Source organism: Narcine bancroftii, chromosome 6, assembly GCF_036971445.1.
Source record: "Narcine bancroftii isolate sNarBan1 chromosome 6, sNarBan1.hap1, whole genome shotgun sequence".
Lineage (NCBI taxonomy): Eukaryota > Metazoa > Chordata > Chondrichthyes > Torpediniformes > Narcinidae > Narcine > Narcine bancroftii.
Genome location: NC_091474.1, coordinates 18,631,864 through 18,646,064, shown reverse-complemented (window position 1 = coordinate 18,646,064; position 14,201 = coordinate 18,631,864). Strand labels below are relative to the sequence as shown.

General features: G+C 38.9%; 1 protein-coding gene across 1 annotated transcript in view; it reads right to left on the bottom strand.

Moving 5' to 3' along the window:
* Positions 1–14,201, bottom strand: part of LOC138735780 (eyes absent homolog 1-like) — a 254,304-nt gene that overhangs the window by 142,130 nt on the left and 97,973 nt on the right. Inside the window, exon 3 of the mRNA XM_069884202.1 lies at positions 1,375–1,440. Coding sequence (XP_069740303.1) covers positions 1,375–1,440 — 66 coding nt within the window. The remainder of the gene's footprint in view (positions 1–1,374; positions 1,441–14,201) is intronic.

Here is a 14,201-nt window from a genome sequence, read left to right as displayed (position 1 = left end):
ATGTTACAGGCAAAAACAGTTTACCTCCGGTATTTAAAACTATTAAATCAGTGGACACTGGATCTGTTTTCAGATACCTGCATCCCTGGACTACCATGCAATCTGGGTCATATGTAATAGTGCCATTTTATGTGGGGAATTTAGAATATATACTATTGAGGGTTAGAAATACTGTCGGTGAAAAGGATTCCATTGATATGCTAAACTCTGTTAGCATTCTGAATGAAACTGGTGCTCCCACTATCTTTCTTCTCTTTCTTTGGCTTGGCTTCGCGGACGAAGATTTATGGAGGGGTAAATGTCCACGTCAGCTGCAGGCTCGTTTGTGGCTGACAAGACCCACTATAAAACAATTGTTAACATACCTACTATTAGTCCCAGATCTAAAATCTATATCTTTGAGGAGAGATCATTTTTTTGCTTGTGAGGCCAAGTCCCTCAAGGTTTAAAATGATAGGAAAATGCTGCAAAGTCCAATCTTGATCCTTCAGAAATTTGTAATTATAGATTACCAATCTAACTTCATGTCTTAAAATGGGAATGAAGGTAATGTTTGTGGTTATTTCTGTAGTTTAATTAATTCCTTATGGATGATCATTTAACAGCCATCTATAAATATAAATATAAATATGCCAGGAACCAGAGCAACACCCAGTCGGCTGAAGGAACTCCATGGGTTGAGCAGCATCAGTGGGGAGTAAAGGAATGGTCAAAGTTTTGAGGTTGAAATCCCCTTCAATGGGACTGGTGAGTCTTGAGAAAGTTGAAGAGAATTAAATAGTGGGAATCCAGAACCCATATCAGAGACAGAATCTGCATTTTATTTAGCAGATGATTGGATGAGTGCCAAACATGACATGATGGACTAAAATTTGGGAAGTGGGATAATCCCAAACCAGAACACATCTGTGAAGAGTGGGAGGTGCAGAGTGGAAAAACAAGGGCATGGATCTTTAACGTGGGATTGTGAAATATGTATTAATTTGCCTTAGAGTGTTAAAGATGAAAGTGTAAACCCTATTTATATGCACCACCTTGGGGTATCATATTTTTGGCCATTATGAATATTATGGACAGAAGAGTGTCTTTTTATGTTGCAACTTTCTAATCCTATGATTCTTTTCTAGTCTGCAAACTCAAAGACCTCCTGAAATATGCACAAAGGGAGGCCACCATGGTGCCTAACTGAAAAAGTCTTGCCAGAGATGTGCAGCAGTCCAAACAGCTTCTGATTGCACTAGAAATAAGTGCAGAAAGGACTTCCTATCTAAGAAATGCAAAGCCCTTATATCAATCACTTCTGTTTCTATTTATCACACTCCTCGACATTATGAATAAATGCAAATACCACTACAGGAGAACCAGTAAACATACCAGGATTAGAGAGGTGTTCTGATGTTGTTGTGGCAATCTCACTGCTGCTCATTGACTCTGATTTACCTGAAAAGAAAATGCACTGTTTATTGCAGATTCATAGTAGATAAGGGCTATGAAAGCAATAAAGTGGCTGAAATAAATTTACATTTAAAAGCAATAACTTTACTTCCAGTTAAGACATCAGAAGCATGTAAAAAAAAATCCATATTCCACTCTATTCTTGTATTTACCTTTCAAATACCTTTATATTTGATTTCCTCTGTATTTCTTTGTACAGTATTTTGAGGACAGGATGAAAAGAAAAAAATAGCAATAACAATCTTTATTACTACACATTGCTTTCACTCTTACTTTCTATTCATTTTCACAAGTTTGTGCTCTCAATTCCTTTTTACCTATTTATCTCTCCACAAGCCCTTATTCCTGCCTTTTCTATTGCCTACTTGTCAATTTGCTTTGAAAAATGTACCTCCAGTTGGTAACACTAAATGCACAAATTAATAGTGGTACTATGTTGTTCCACTTCATTAATCTCATAGAACACAATAGCACAGTACAGGTCCTTTGGCCTTCATTGTGCTGAATCATATTTTCCTTAAAAAAATACTAAACCCTCTATTTTTCTTCCATCCGTGTGCCTGTCTAAGAGTTTCTTAAATGCCCCTAATGTTTCAGCCTCCACCACCATCCCTGACAAGGCAATATAGTCAACCATAACTCCATGTGTAAGAAAAATTTACCCCTGATGTCTCCCTAATCTTCCCTCCCATCACTTTTTTTTTAACATATGTTCTCTGCTGTTTGCTATTCTTGCCCATGGAAACAGATGCTGACTGTCCACCCTATCTATGCCTCTCATAATCTTGTAGACCTCTATTATGTCTCCTCTCATTCTTCTATGCTCCAAAGAGAAAAGTCCCAGCTCGGCTAACATTTTGCAATCCAGGTAACATCTGGTAAATCTCTTCTGCATCCTCTCCATAGCTTCCACTTCCTTCTTGAACACAATACTTTGAGTGTGGTCTCGCCAGAGATTTGTAGAGTTACAAAATGACCTCTCTACTCAAACTCAATCCCCTATTCATGAAGTACAGCATCCCATATGCCCTCTTAAGTATCCTATCAACCTTTGTGATGACCTTGTAGGATGTATGGATTTGGATCTCAATAAAGCAAATTATAGAGGAAAAATGCATTTGCATGTGCTACCATAAAGGCAACAATTGGAGATGAATTTAAAGCAAATATAATTCAATGTTGCAGTCCAACAAGTTGAGATATTGGGAAATTTTGTTAGTCTGATACAATTTACCATCCATCGTGAAATGAAAATTTTCCGAGTTATTGACATTTAGAAATTTCCTTTCGTGAGGTTGAAGAAAGGTTTCAGGAGTAGAAATTGGAAACGTGGTGACCAATGAACACATCTTTCATTGAAGTCCCTGAAGGTCAGTTTGCCTGGAATGTGTTTCTAATAATTATTTGCATACGAAATTAACAACGTATTAAATTCAAGTTCACACAAATGTATTTAAATTTCAAAGCTCTAAAGTGAATGCCTTTGGTGTTCCTACACTTGCACAATTGTAAATACCTAGTTGGTTACTTTTTTTTGTGTATTCTATCAATTATTTGCTCCAACTTTAGAGGAATTCTGGAATATTGAATTCATGGCATACCATGTACTGTTCATATATTAATTTATTTGCTTTATTTTTGGAGTAATCCTGCACAGGCAAATGAGGCTGTGCTACTTTTGGAGATTCATTCACTACCGATAGAGCTAAATATCAGCAGAAATTGAGGTAAAAGATCAAATAGATCAAAATAAAACCCTAAACCATCACTTCAACCATAAATTGTGAATTTTCTATGGGGTTCTTATTTGACAAACACTGAAAAGAGCACCAACCATTTGGAGCCATCAGTATTTAGCCCATTATTTCTGAGCTTTGCCATCTCCTCTGCCATAGACCTGAAAAGAAAATGGGAGAAGACCTGCAGGTATACCCCATACCAGTGGACCACTGTAATCAGTGGCGCTGATCAAATAAGTATACCATGGGTCAAAGTGCAAACAGAAGGTGAACAGAAACTCAAGCTAAGAACAGGAGTAACAATTATTTGGCTAAGTTTCAATGTGTAAAACTGGCTCATAATGCTTTGAATGAGAAAACCAATAATATTTCACAAAATGGAAGATAGCCATTTAGCCCAGAACACCTGGCAGACTATCTGAAATGCTATCCACTTAATCTACATAGCCACTTCTGTCTTAACAGCTTGCTTGATTCTACATGCATATCTGACACTGATAAAACTGCTCGGATATGGAATGTCCTGTGTTTAAAAAGAAATGTTCCAAATCCCTCTCACAATTCTTTGATGATAATCTTATTTCACAAATTACAAGGAAGGGATTAAAATTAATAACCCATGTCCTCTTTACCTTTTAACATTAGCTCTGAATTGACATACCTGTGCATGAATCAAATAGTTTCAGCCACTTTGCTTTGCTTTTGTCTTCAATTGTCCTTTATTTCAATAATGTTTTATCAAGATGTTTTCCGGTTTCAAATGGGACTTTGGCAATGGCTTTTCAATCTCATACCAGGGTGTGTAGATTTTTTGGGTGGCATGGAGTCTTGGGCTGAAATGTCCTGTTACCATTCTGTATGTCTAATTAAAAATTAAAAGGTTGCGCACCCCTGATCCAGTAGATTGGCATAACATTGGTGTATCCACCATTATATAAAACTGCTTGGATTTACTTTCCATTGTCCTCATTGAGGGGTCAGGAAAGGGTAAAGAATTTCAAATTCCTGGGTGTCAACAACTCTGAAGATCTATTCTGGGGACTCTGTGTTAATGCTATTACAAAGGTTTACCGGCAGCTACACTTCTTGAGGACTTTGAGAAGATTTGGTGTGTCAACAAGGCTCTTGCAAATGTCTACAAGTGTACCACGGAGAGCATTCTGACTGGTTACATCATTGTCTGGTACGGAGCTGCCAATGCACAGGACAGGAAAAGACTACAGGGAGTTGTGAACTCAGCCAAGCACCATCATGGGAATTAGTCTTCACTCCATTTAGGACATCTACAAGAGGTGGTGTCTATCCTCCAGGATCATCACGACCCAGGCCATGCCCTCTTCTCATTGATACCATCAGGAAGGTGGTACAGGAGCCTGAAGAAGAACACCCAATGGTACAAAAACAGCTTCTTCCCCTCTGCCATCAGATTCCTGAATGGACAATGAACCACAGAGACTAACACACTTTCCCTTCTCATGCATTATTTTTTAATTTAAAAAAATGTCATTTATAGCAATGTTTATATGTGTAATGTTGCCTTAAAACAATAAATTTACTGATGAGTCCGTGACAATAAATTCTGATTCTTACTGTGGATTATGGACTAAATGGATGGTCTGCAGTACAGTTTTACAACTGGTCAGTCTGTTGAATAATTATTCAGTTTTGTGATTATTCCAATTTAGGGACCAATGAGTAGCCATCACTAATCAAAGTGAATGAAAGCTTCAGCAGAATGCCGATTTGTGTTGGAAGAGAAATGATGGTAACAATACTTCACTGACCATTACTGCACCCAACGCATATCTGATTACTGATGTAGAACTGTGCCTCATTCAGGATCTGTTTATTTTGGAAAAAGGAACTTGGAGCAGTTTTCACTGGAAGAAAAAGACCAACCCATGCTCCTTATGCTGATTGGCTGACTCTGAATCAAGTGTGCTCGAGCTATCAAGCCTTCATTTGGACATTCTGAGAACTTCTGACAACATTGTTACCTCGTGTGAGTCTCTTGTATCTGAAGTTCACAGAATGCCCATTTCACCAAAATTATTTTTCCTACTAACAAAAATAATGCAGAGCTTTGAAATTAAGACCTTCAATTTCATTGCTGCCTGTTTTGCCACAGATTTATGCCAATTCGGAGCAGAGAGCACTTGATGGAAGCTTCCTGTGTCGGTCAATTTTCATGTGGGTTGTTCTTGGTGTCAGTTGTTAAAAAATATATATAATGAAAGATCTTGGTGACATCTCAGTTCAGAGTACCTTGGGGAAGCAAAAGAAAAGTTGGTGTCTCTTTACTTGACCCAGTTTCACAAAGAGAATGTGTGGGGTGGAAGGAGTCCTCGATGATGATTTTGCATGCCCTCTTCAGGCTACGATCCCAGTAGATCATGTCAATTGGTGGGGGGGAGTCGGGGGGGGATGGAATTCCAGTGATCCTCTCTGCCGGTCCTGTGGATTAACCTCTGATCCATTTTTTTCTGCTGCAACGGCACCTCACTGTGATGCAGCCAGCCAGGACACTCTCGCTAGATCTCCTATAGAACTTGACATAACAGCGGCTGGTAGCTTTGCCCACTTCATTCTTCTCAGGAAGTGCAGTCACTGTTGCACCTTCCTGACAAATAAGGAGTTATTGTGTGTCCATGATAGGTCACCCGATATCAAATAGACAACTTCTGGGATGATTTGAGTATCCAGGGATCTGCCTTTTCTATATTCCACATAGGAAGGTTTTACCCTATTACCATTGTTCCATGTCAAAGTTCAAATTTATTGTCAGAATACATACATGACATCACAAACAGCCCTGATTCTTTTTCCTGCAGCAGGCAAAATTTCTAATGTCCGGCAACTGTCGTGGAGACCCATTTACATTGTTCTCCTATTATTGCTTGTGATGTGGGCAGAGAAGCTCCAGTAGGGCAAGCCTGAAGCCTCTTTAGGCATTGATAAACTGCACAGCATCAGGTCCCTTCGAATGCACCCTGGTGTTGCTGATGTAGAGGAGCAGCCACTAGGCAGTGCGTTTCAGGTTGCTTACTTTCAATGTAGTACTTTTCTCTACCCCTTAATCATTCCACACTTTCTCCAGTAGTTTTCAGAGTATATTGTGAATGAGCAGAGGGGGAAAGACTGTGACACTGTTTGAAAGCAGTAATGGTAGTGGGGTATGAGGCTGATAGTGGTGGTAAACTGCGTTCAAATGAGAGCAGCCCCAAAGATCAGTGAACTCCATCAGAATCAAAAGATTGCAAGTTAAAGTTTCAAACTAAAAGATTAAAGCAAAGAATTTTGGGCTAGATTAGCACACATGGAAACTTACATAGTTGGAAATACCATTTCTAGTTCTTACACTGAAGCTTTCATCAATATGCTGCTTAATATTTATATCTTCATCAGCAAGCTAAAGCAGTATTATTTTTGGAAGGGTGCTGTGCACACATATTTTATATTACAGCACAGTGACCTATGCCAACACAACACAACTAGCTGAACATTGCTTCTAAAACAAAGGGTGGGAATAAAGGGGGCCCTTTCTGGCTGGTTGTTGGTTTCGCAGGGTCAGTGTTGGGTCCACTACTCATCACATTGCACAGATGACAGAATTCATGGCTTTGTGGCTAAGTTTGTGGATGACATGAAGACAGGTGGAGGGGCGGGTCATGCTGAGGAAGCAGGAAATTTGCGGAGGGACTTAGACAGTTTGGGAGAGCGGGCAAAGTGGCAGATGCAATGTAGCTTAGGGACATGATGGTCATGCAATTTGGTAGCAGGAATAAAGTAGATTATTTTCTAAAGGGCAAGTCCAAAGGGACTTGGGAGTCCTAGTGCAGGATTCCATGAAGGCTCACTTGCAGTTGTTAGCAAGGTAGGCAAATTCAGTGTAAGTATTCATTTCAAGAGGGCTAGCATACTAAAGCCCTCTTGTAATATCCCACATTTGGGGCAAAGTGAACAGTTTTGGGCCCTACATCTAGGGAAGGATGTGCTGGCTTTGGAGAGGGTCCAGAGGTGATTGACGAGAATGATACTGGGGATAAGACATTTAACCTACGAAGAGAATTTGATAGTTCTGGGCCTGTACTCACTGGAGTTTAGAAGGATGAGGGGGGATTTCAATGAAACCTGACAAATATTGTCAGGGTGAGATAGAGTGGACATTGGAGAGTCTAGGACCAGAGGGCACAGCCAAAATAAAAGGACATCCCTTTAAAACAGAGATGCAGAGAAACTTTTTCAGAGTGAATCTGCAAAATTCATTGCCAAATCATTGGGTATATTCAAAGCATAAGTTGATATGCTCTTGATTGACAAGGGTGCCAAATGTTATGAGGAAAGGGCAGGAGAATAGAGTTGAGAAGAAAAATACATCAGTGATCATTGAAATGGCAGAGCAGACTCAATGGGCCAAATGGCCTAATTCTACTCCTACGTTTTATGATCTAAATGCAAATCTTCCTCGATCGTTCCACAATCAGGCAGCATTTTTAACTAAGGGAGATGCTGATGCGTTATTAAAATTCTTTGAAGTGATGTAGTGATTGTGGTATGATGGCATTCTACATATTTCTGCTCTCCGTTTGCACTTGGGCTGAACCACTGAAATCGCCTTGCGATATGCGGACTCATTTGTATAATTAAAATTTTAACACTGGGGTGGGTCTAAAATTTTCCAACCTGACTGACCTCCTCTGTGCAACAGAAAATTCAAATTTTAACCACATATATCTGTGGCTTAAATTCATTATACAACAGTGAATTATTTTTGTCTAAGTGCCAGCAACCTCTGATTAACCTTTCATAACAAAGGCACACGTTGTACCTGTAAAAACTTGTTCAACTAGCTCTGCTGCTCATAATTCTTTGGAAAAAAAATCTTTACATATGTATACTGGTACTTCCTTTTTCTCCACAAAGAAACAAGCTGGATTCAAAATTGGTAATAAGAAGCAAAGGGTGAAGTAGAAGTCATGCTTTTGTGATTAGAAGCTCGTTGCTCACAGGTGCTTGTTATATACATTACCAACTTGAATGAGAATGTCACAGGTATGATCAGTAAGTTCACGCAGAACACCAATATTGGAATGATGCTGATGTTGGAGTCATAGAGTTAAACAACGTGGAAGCAGACCCTTTGGCCCAATTCTTCCATGCCTGCTTTTCTGAGCTAGTTCCACATGCTTGCCCTTGGCCCATGTCCCTTTAACTCTTTCCCGTCCAAATATCTTTTATTTGGATACCTCTGGCAGTTTGTTCCACATATCTACCAGCTTCTGTGTGAAGGCGGTGGCCTGAAACTACAGGATGATATCGATCAATTAGTAAGATGAGTTGGGTAATGGCAGAAGGAATTTAATCCTGAAAAGCATGGAGGTGATGACAATTAATGCGAGATAATACACAATGAAGGTAGAGTCTGAGAAAATACTGAGCAATAGAGAGACCAAGTCTAAGGATCTCTGCAGGTGGAAATACAGGGAAAATGTTTACAAAGGCATGTGAGATACCTGCCTTTATTAACTTCAGCGTGGAACATATATGTAGGATATTGATGGTACATTTTTGCCAGTTGGGTGACAGGTCTCCTGCTTACTTCCATCTGTTTCAATGGAATGAAATATGACCCAGTTACCGAGCACAGAAGATGACCATTTATGTAAGCGTTTACTGCTTTAATGTGTTATCCTGCACAAAAGCAACAAGACCACCCATAAATTTGAGGGGCAGCACGATTTTCCATCTGGGCACTCTCCAACGAAATGACATTAACCTTGACTTCTCAGGTTTCTGCTAGCCTACTCTTCATTCTTCCTCTCTTCCCTTCCTTTTGTCTTCTTTCCTCCTGCTCTCCACCCCCTTCCCTCTCCATTCACAGAGCCATTCCTCCTCCCCCTGCTCGCTGGTGTGCCCTCCTTCCCTTATCCACCTATTACCTCCTGCCTGTGGGATTGTGGTCCTCCTACCATTTTATTCAGACCTTGATGAAGGGTTCAAGCCCAAAACAATGGTTGTGTATCTTTATCTTTGCTCCATTACTTCTATCCTGTTTTTTTTTACAAAAGGAGGATGGTTGAATCCTCCTTTGTATCCTGGTCAATATTTATCTAACAAAGAACATTAGTGAGACAATGAATGTCATGATCACATAGCTGTTTGTGGAAGCTTTTAATGTGAAATTACCAGATATCAATTTGATATTACCATAGCAATATAGATAATAAAACATGAATTAGCCCAGAATGGAGTGCTGGGTGGAGATCTGATTTGGAGGATCTGATCGTGCTGGAGAAGGTACAAAGAAGATACACCAAGATGTTACTTGGCATAAAGCATTTCAATTCTGTGACAGGACTAAATGTGCTGGGTATGTTTCTTGCACGTCCCACGGGCAGTGAGAATGCTGAATGACCAAAGGAACTGCTCACACTAACTATTCGACATGCTCATATTCATGAAAGTATATTTATTTGTATATATGAATACTTGTCCTGCACATATATTATTTGTCTATATGTGTGTTATGTCTGGCTGTATGTCTGCGCATTTTGCTCCGAGGACCAGAGAATGCTGTTTCGTCAGGTTGCATTTATGCAATCAGATGAAAATAAATTTGACTTGAGCGGAGGAGGCTGAGTGGGGGGAATCTAATAGAGGTATACAAATTACAAAGGGGTACTGTTTGTTTAAAATAGGATGAGAGTTTTCTCAAAAGCAGAGGTGTGTAAAAACAGAAGGTGGAGGTTTTAGGTAAGAAGGTTTAAGAGAGGTTGTGAGGAAGCATTTTATTTTTACTCAGAGGCTGGTTATATTCTGAAAACCACTGCCTGTGAAGATGGTGGCATAGAAGGCCACAAACCAGTGCTGGAAAATTGGATGAGCAGAGACTGGTCAGCATAGACATGGTGACTGAAAGGCTTGCTTCTGTGTGGGCTGACACAACCAATCAATGCATCCAGCGAGACAGAGACATTTGTCACTTCTGAATCAAATTATGAAATGGAATAACCATGGCTTATAACTTATCCGCAATGTTCCAAAAGTGAGGAAAACCTCTTTCAAAAAAACATTATCAAAAAATGTCTTACAACCGATTACAGATCGCAAAAAGTTAGGTTGCAGGTGCAGCAGGTTATTAAGAAGGCAAATGGAATGTTGGCCTTCATCACTAGAGGAATTGAATTCAGGAGTAGGGAGGTAATGTTGCAACTGTATAAGGTACTGGTGAGACTGCACCTGGAGTACTGTGCCCAGTTCTGGTCTCCATATTTGAGAAATGTATAATGTCAATTTGGAAATCAGAAGAGAGCCTGAGAATACAGCAATGGTACCTGGAAATGAATAAAGGTATTCCATTGGAAAAAAATAAAAATAACATAATTTAAAAAATAAAGTCACATTATTTGAACAAATTTGGGAGCTGTACATTCTGTGCAGCATATGGTTATATGGTTATACAACAGAGAGGGCTTGCCTCGGACCCCCACCCCCTAAAATGATAACGAAGACAAAATGACTTGATCCAGTGTGTAGTTGACACATTTTTCTTGTTTCTTTTCATTGTGTGACGACATTGTTTAATGGTTTTATTGTATTGTATATGTTGAATGTTTAATGTGTTTGGAGGGGGGTGGGAAGGGGGAGGGAAGGTAGAGGGGAAAAAAGGGGACAAAATGCCACTGTGTATATTTAAGAGGAAAATCCTTGTATGTATTTTGATTCATATGGGTCACAGTGTGAAAAAAACCCATTTTCATTTCTTTAAAAACAGGTTAAAAGTCATAGAAGGGAAGTTTAAAATGTTTTCATCACTGGTCCATCAGATATATGAGGTGCTACTATACAGAATGTCACATTAAAGCACGAAACACAGATACATTTTTTTTTGCTCTACCAGTAATTCCGCCTCCCCCACAAGTAAAAGAATCTCGGGGTTGTATGTGATGTCATGTATGTATTCCGACAATAATCTGAACATTGAACTTCTGTGCTCAGTAACTGGGGCATATTTAATTCTATTGAAACTGATGGGATGAAAAGCGATGGATTCTGAAGTGAACTGGAAACCTGTTGCCCAACTGGCAAAAATGGAAATTACCGGTAATCTTCTTGCTGGAGATTTATTACCAATCTAAATTAAAATGTATATTTAAAAATGTGCAATTCAGGCAATTTAATGAAAGGACATCTGTGGAAAACTCTTAAATTTCCCCTATTCCCTCCACCTTGAATCTTTGGTTTGAGGTGGGGATACTTGAAAAATTGCCTGTCCTATTTAGATTATATTTGTGCCGGTATATAAAACTCTTTTCAACATTATCTTTTTTCAACATTATCTTCACTGATCTTAAAAGAAAAAAAATAAAGCACTGTTGAATACATTCTGAGTACACCTTGAATCATCATACTCACAAAGAAGTTGCTGTTCGTTCTGACCTAGATACTGACTTCTCAGGAATGAAGTGGGAAGCATTAGCATGGCCAGCACATGGAAATCATCAATACTACTTTGTCATCAAATGGAAGACTAATGAATACGAGACTTAGAAAAATTATTTTAAAAAACAATTTTCCTTCTACTGACAACAGCTTTCTAATATGGGATATGAGGGGACAATTTTTTTTTAATACTAAAAATCTTGAGAGAATATGCAAAAGACTTAGAAGGTCTAGAGAAGGATTTAACAAAATTGGAAAAAAAAATCAGATTTCAGGAACATAAGAAAAATATAGAATATTAGAGAATAAAAAGTTACAATACACTACAAATACATAGAGTGGAAAAAAATGATATTAAAAACTAAACAAAAATATTATGAACTAAGAGAACGGGCACATAAAGATTTATCTTGGCAGGTTAAAGCAGAGGAGTCACCCAGAATGATAAATGTCTCAGAAACAAAAGCTGATACTATAACATATAACTACAAAGAAATAAATAGTACGTTCAGACAATACTATATGAAACTATATAAATCAGAATTAGTAGGAGATGAAAATGAGATGGAAGAATTTTTAACAAATATTGAACTTCCTAAACTAGAATAAAAAGAAAAAGATGACTTAGATGCACCGTTTACAAGGTAGGAAATAGAGAAAGATCTGGGTACTTTACAAGCTAATAAATTCCCGGGTGAAGATGGGTTCTCTCGAGTTCTTTAGATAATTTAAATATTTGTTGATGCCTCTTTTGCTGGATGTGTTAGATGAGGTGGTGGAGACCCAAAAACTCCTGGAAACTTTTTCAACTGCTATAATTACAGTGCTACTGAGGAAAGGTAGAGATCCATTAAAAACCCCATCTTAGAGACCAATATCACTTCTGAATGCAGACTATAAAATTCTAGCAAAGGCACTAGCCAACTGACTGGGTGAAAATTTACCAAAATTAATAGAACCGTAGAATGCTACGGCACAGAAAACAGACCATTAGGCTTGTCTAGTCCGTGGTGTCCATTGTTCAGCTCGTCCCAATAACTAGCTCCCATTCCATAACCCTCCAGACCGCTCCCATCTATGTATCTATCTAATTTATTCTTAAAACTCAAGATCGAGTCTGCACTTACCACATCAGATGGCAGCTCATTCCCCCTAATGTTCCCCTTAAATCATTCCCCTTTCACCCTAAAGCCATGTCCTCTTATATTTATCTCTCCTAATCTCAGTGGAAAGAGCCTACTTACATTTACCCCCTCATAATTTTGTAAACTATCAAATATCCCCTTATTCTTCTTCCTTCCAAGGATTAAAGTCCTAACCTTGTAACTCAACTCCTGAAGACCTGGCAACATCCTAGTAAATCTTCTCAGCCCTCTTTCAATTTTATTGAGATCCTTCCTGTTAGGCAACCAGAAATGCACACAATATTCCAAATTTGGCCCCACCAATGTCTTATATAACTTCAACATAACATCTCAACTCTTACACTCAATACTTTGATTTATAATGGCCAAGACGCCAAAAGCCTTCTTTACAACCCTGTCCGCCTTCAGGAAATGATGTACCTGTATCCCCAGGTCTCTTTCCTGCTCCGCACTCCTCAGTGCCCTACCAATTACAGGGTACGTCCTTCCTTGATTTGCTCTTCCAAAATGAAATACCTCATACTTGTCTGCATTAAACTCCATCATCCATTTACTGTCCCATTCTCCCAGTTGGTCCTGATCCCTCTGCCAGCTTTGAAAATCTTCCTCACTGCCCACTCTGCCTCCTGTCTTAGTGTCATCAGCAAACTCGCTGATCCAATTTACCACGTTATCTTCCAGATCATTGATACAGACAACAAACAACAATGGTCCCAACACAGATCCCTGAGGCACACCATTCTGTTTTCTCCTACATCCAGATCAGGTGGAATTTGTTAAAGGAAGACATTTTTTCAAATAGATTATTCAATACATATGGCAAAATCAAGGTTGAATCCAAACATAAGGCATTCGACTGACTAGAATGGTCTTTCTTATATAAAACATTGGAAAAATTTGGTGTAGGTAGAACATTTATGTGATAGTACAGATTCTATCACCAATGTGTCTATGTACAGATGGTCATGTAGGATGACTGTGATTGGCTGAGAGTGTAGCCACATCTACTGGCAGGTCTTAAAGGATTGCTCCTAGCCAGACCAGGCCATTCTGGACTGGTCGACCTACTTGTGATACGCTCCAGTCTTTTAGTTAATAAAAGCCTTGGTTTGGATCAAAAAGTCTTTGGTTCTTTCGACGCGCTCTACAATTTATAAATTAGATAAAAACTCTATCATAAGCCACAAGCTAAGATTATAACTAATAACCAAATGTCATCTATTTTTCCCTTGAGTAGATGAAGTAGATAGGGGTGTCCCCTATCTCCAGCATTTTTCATATTAGCTATTGAACCTTTGGCGGAGATTATAAGATCTGGATATTAAGGGCTTCAAAGTTGGGCAGGAAGAACATAAAATGAGTTTATTCGCTGATGATGTTATTATATATGTCTGACCCAGCTGAATCTCTGATAAGATTG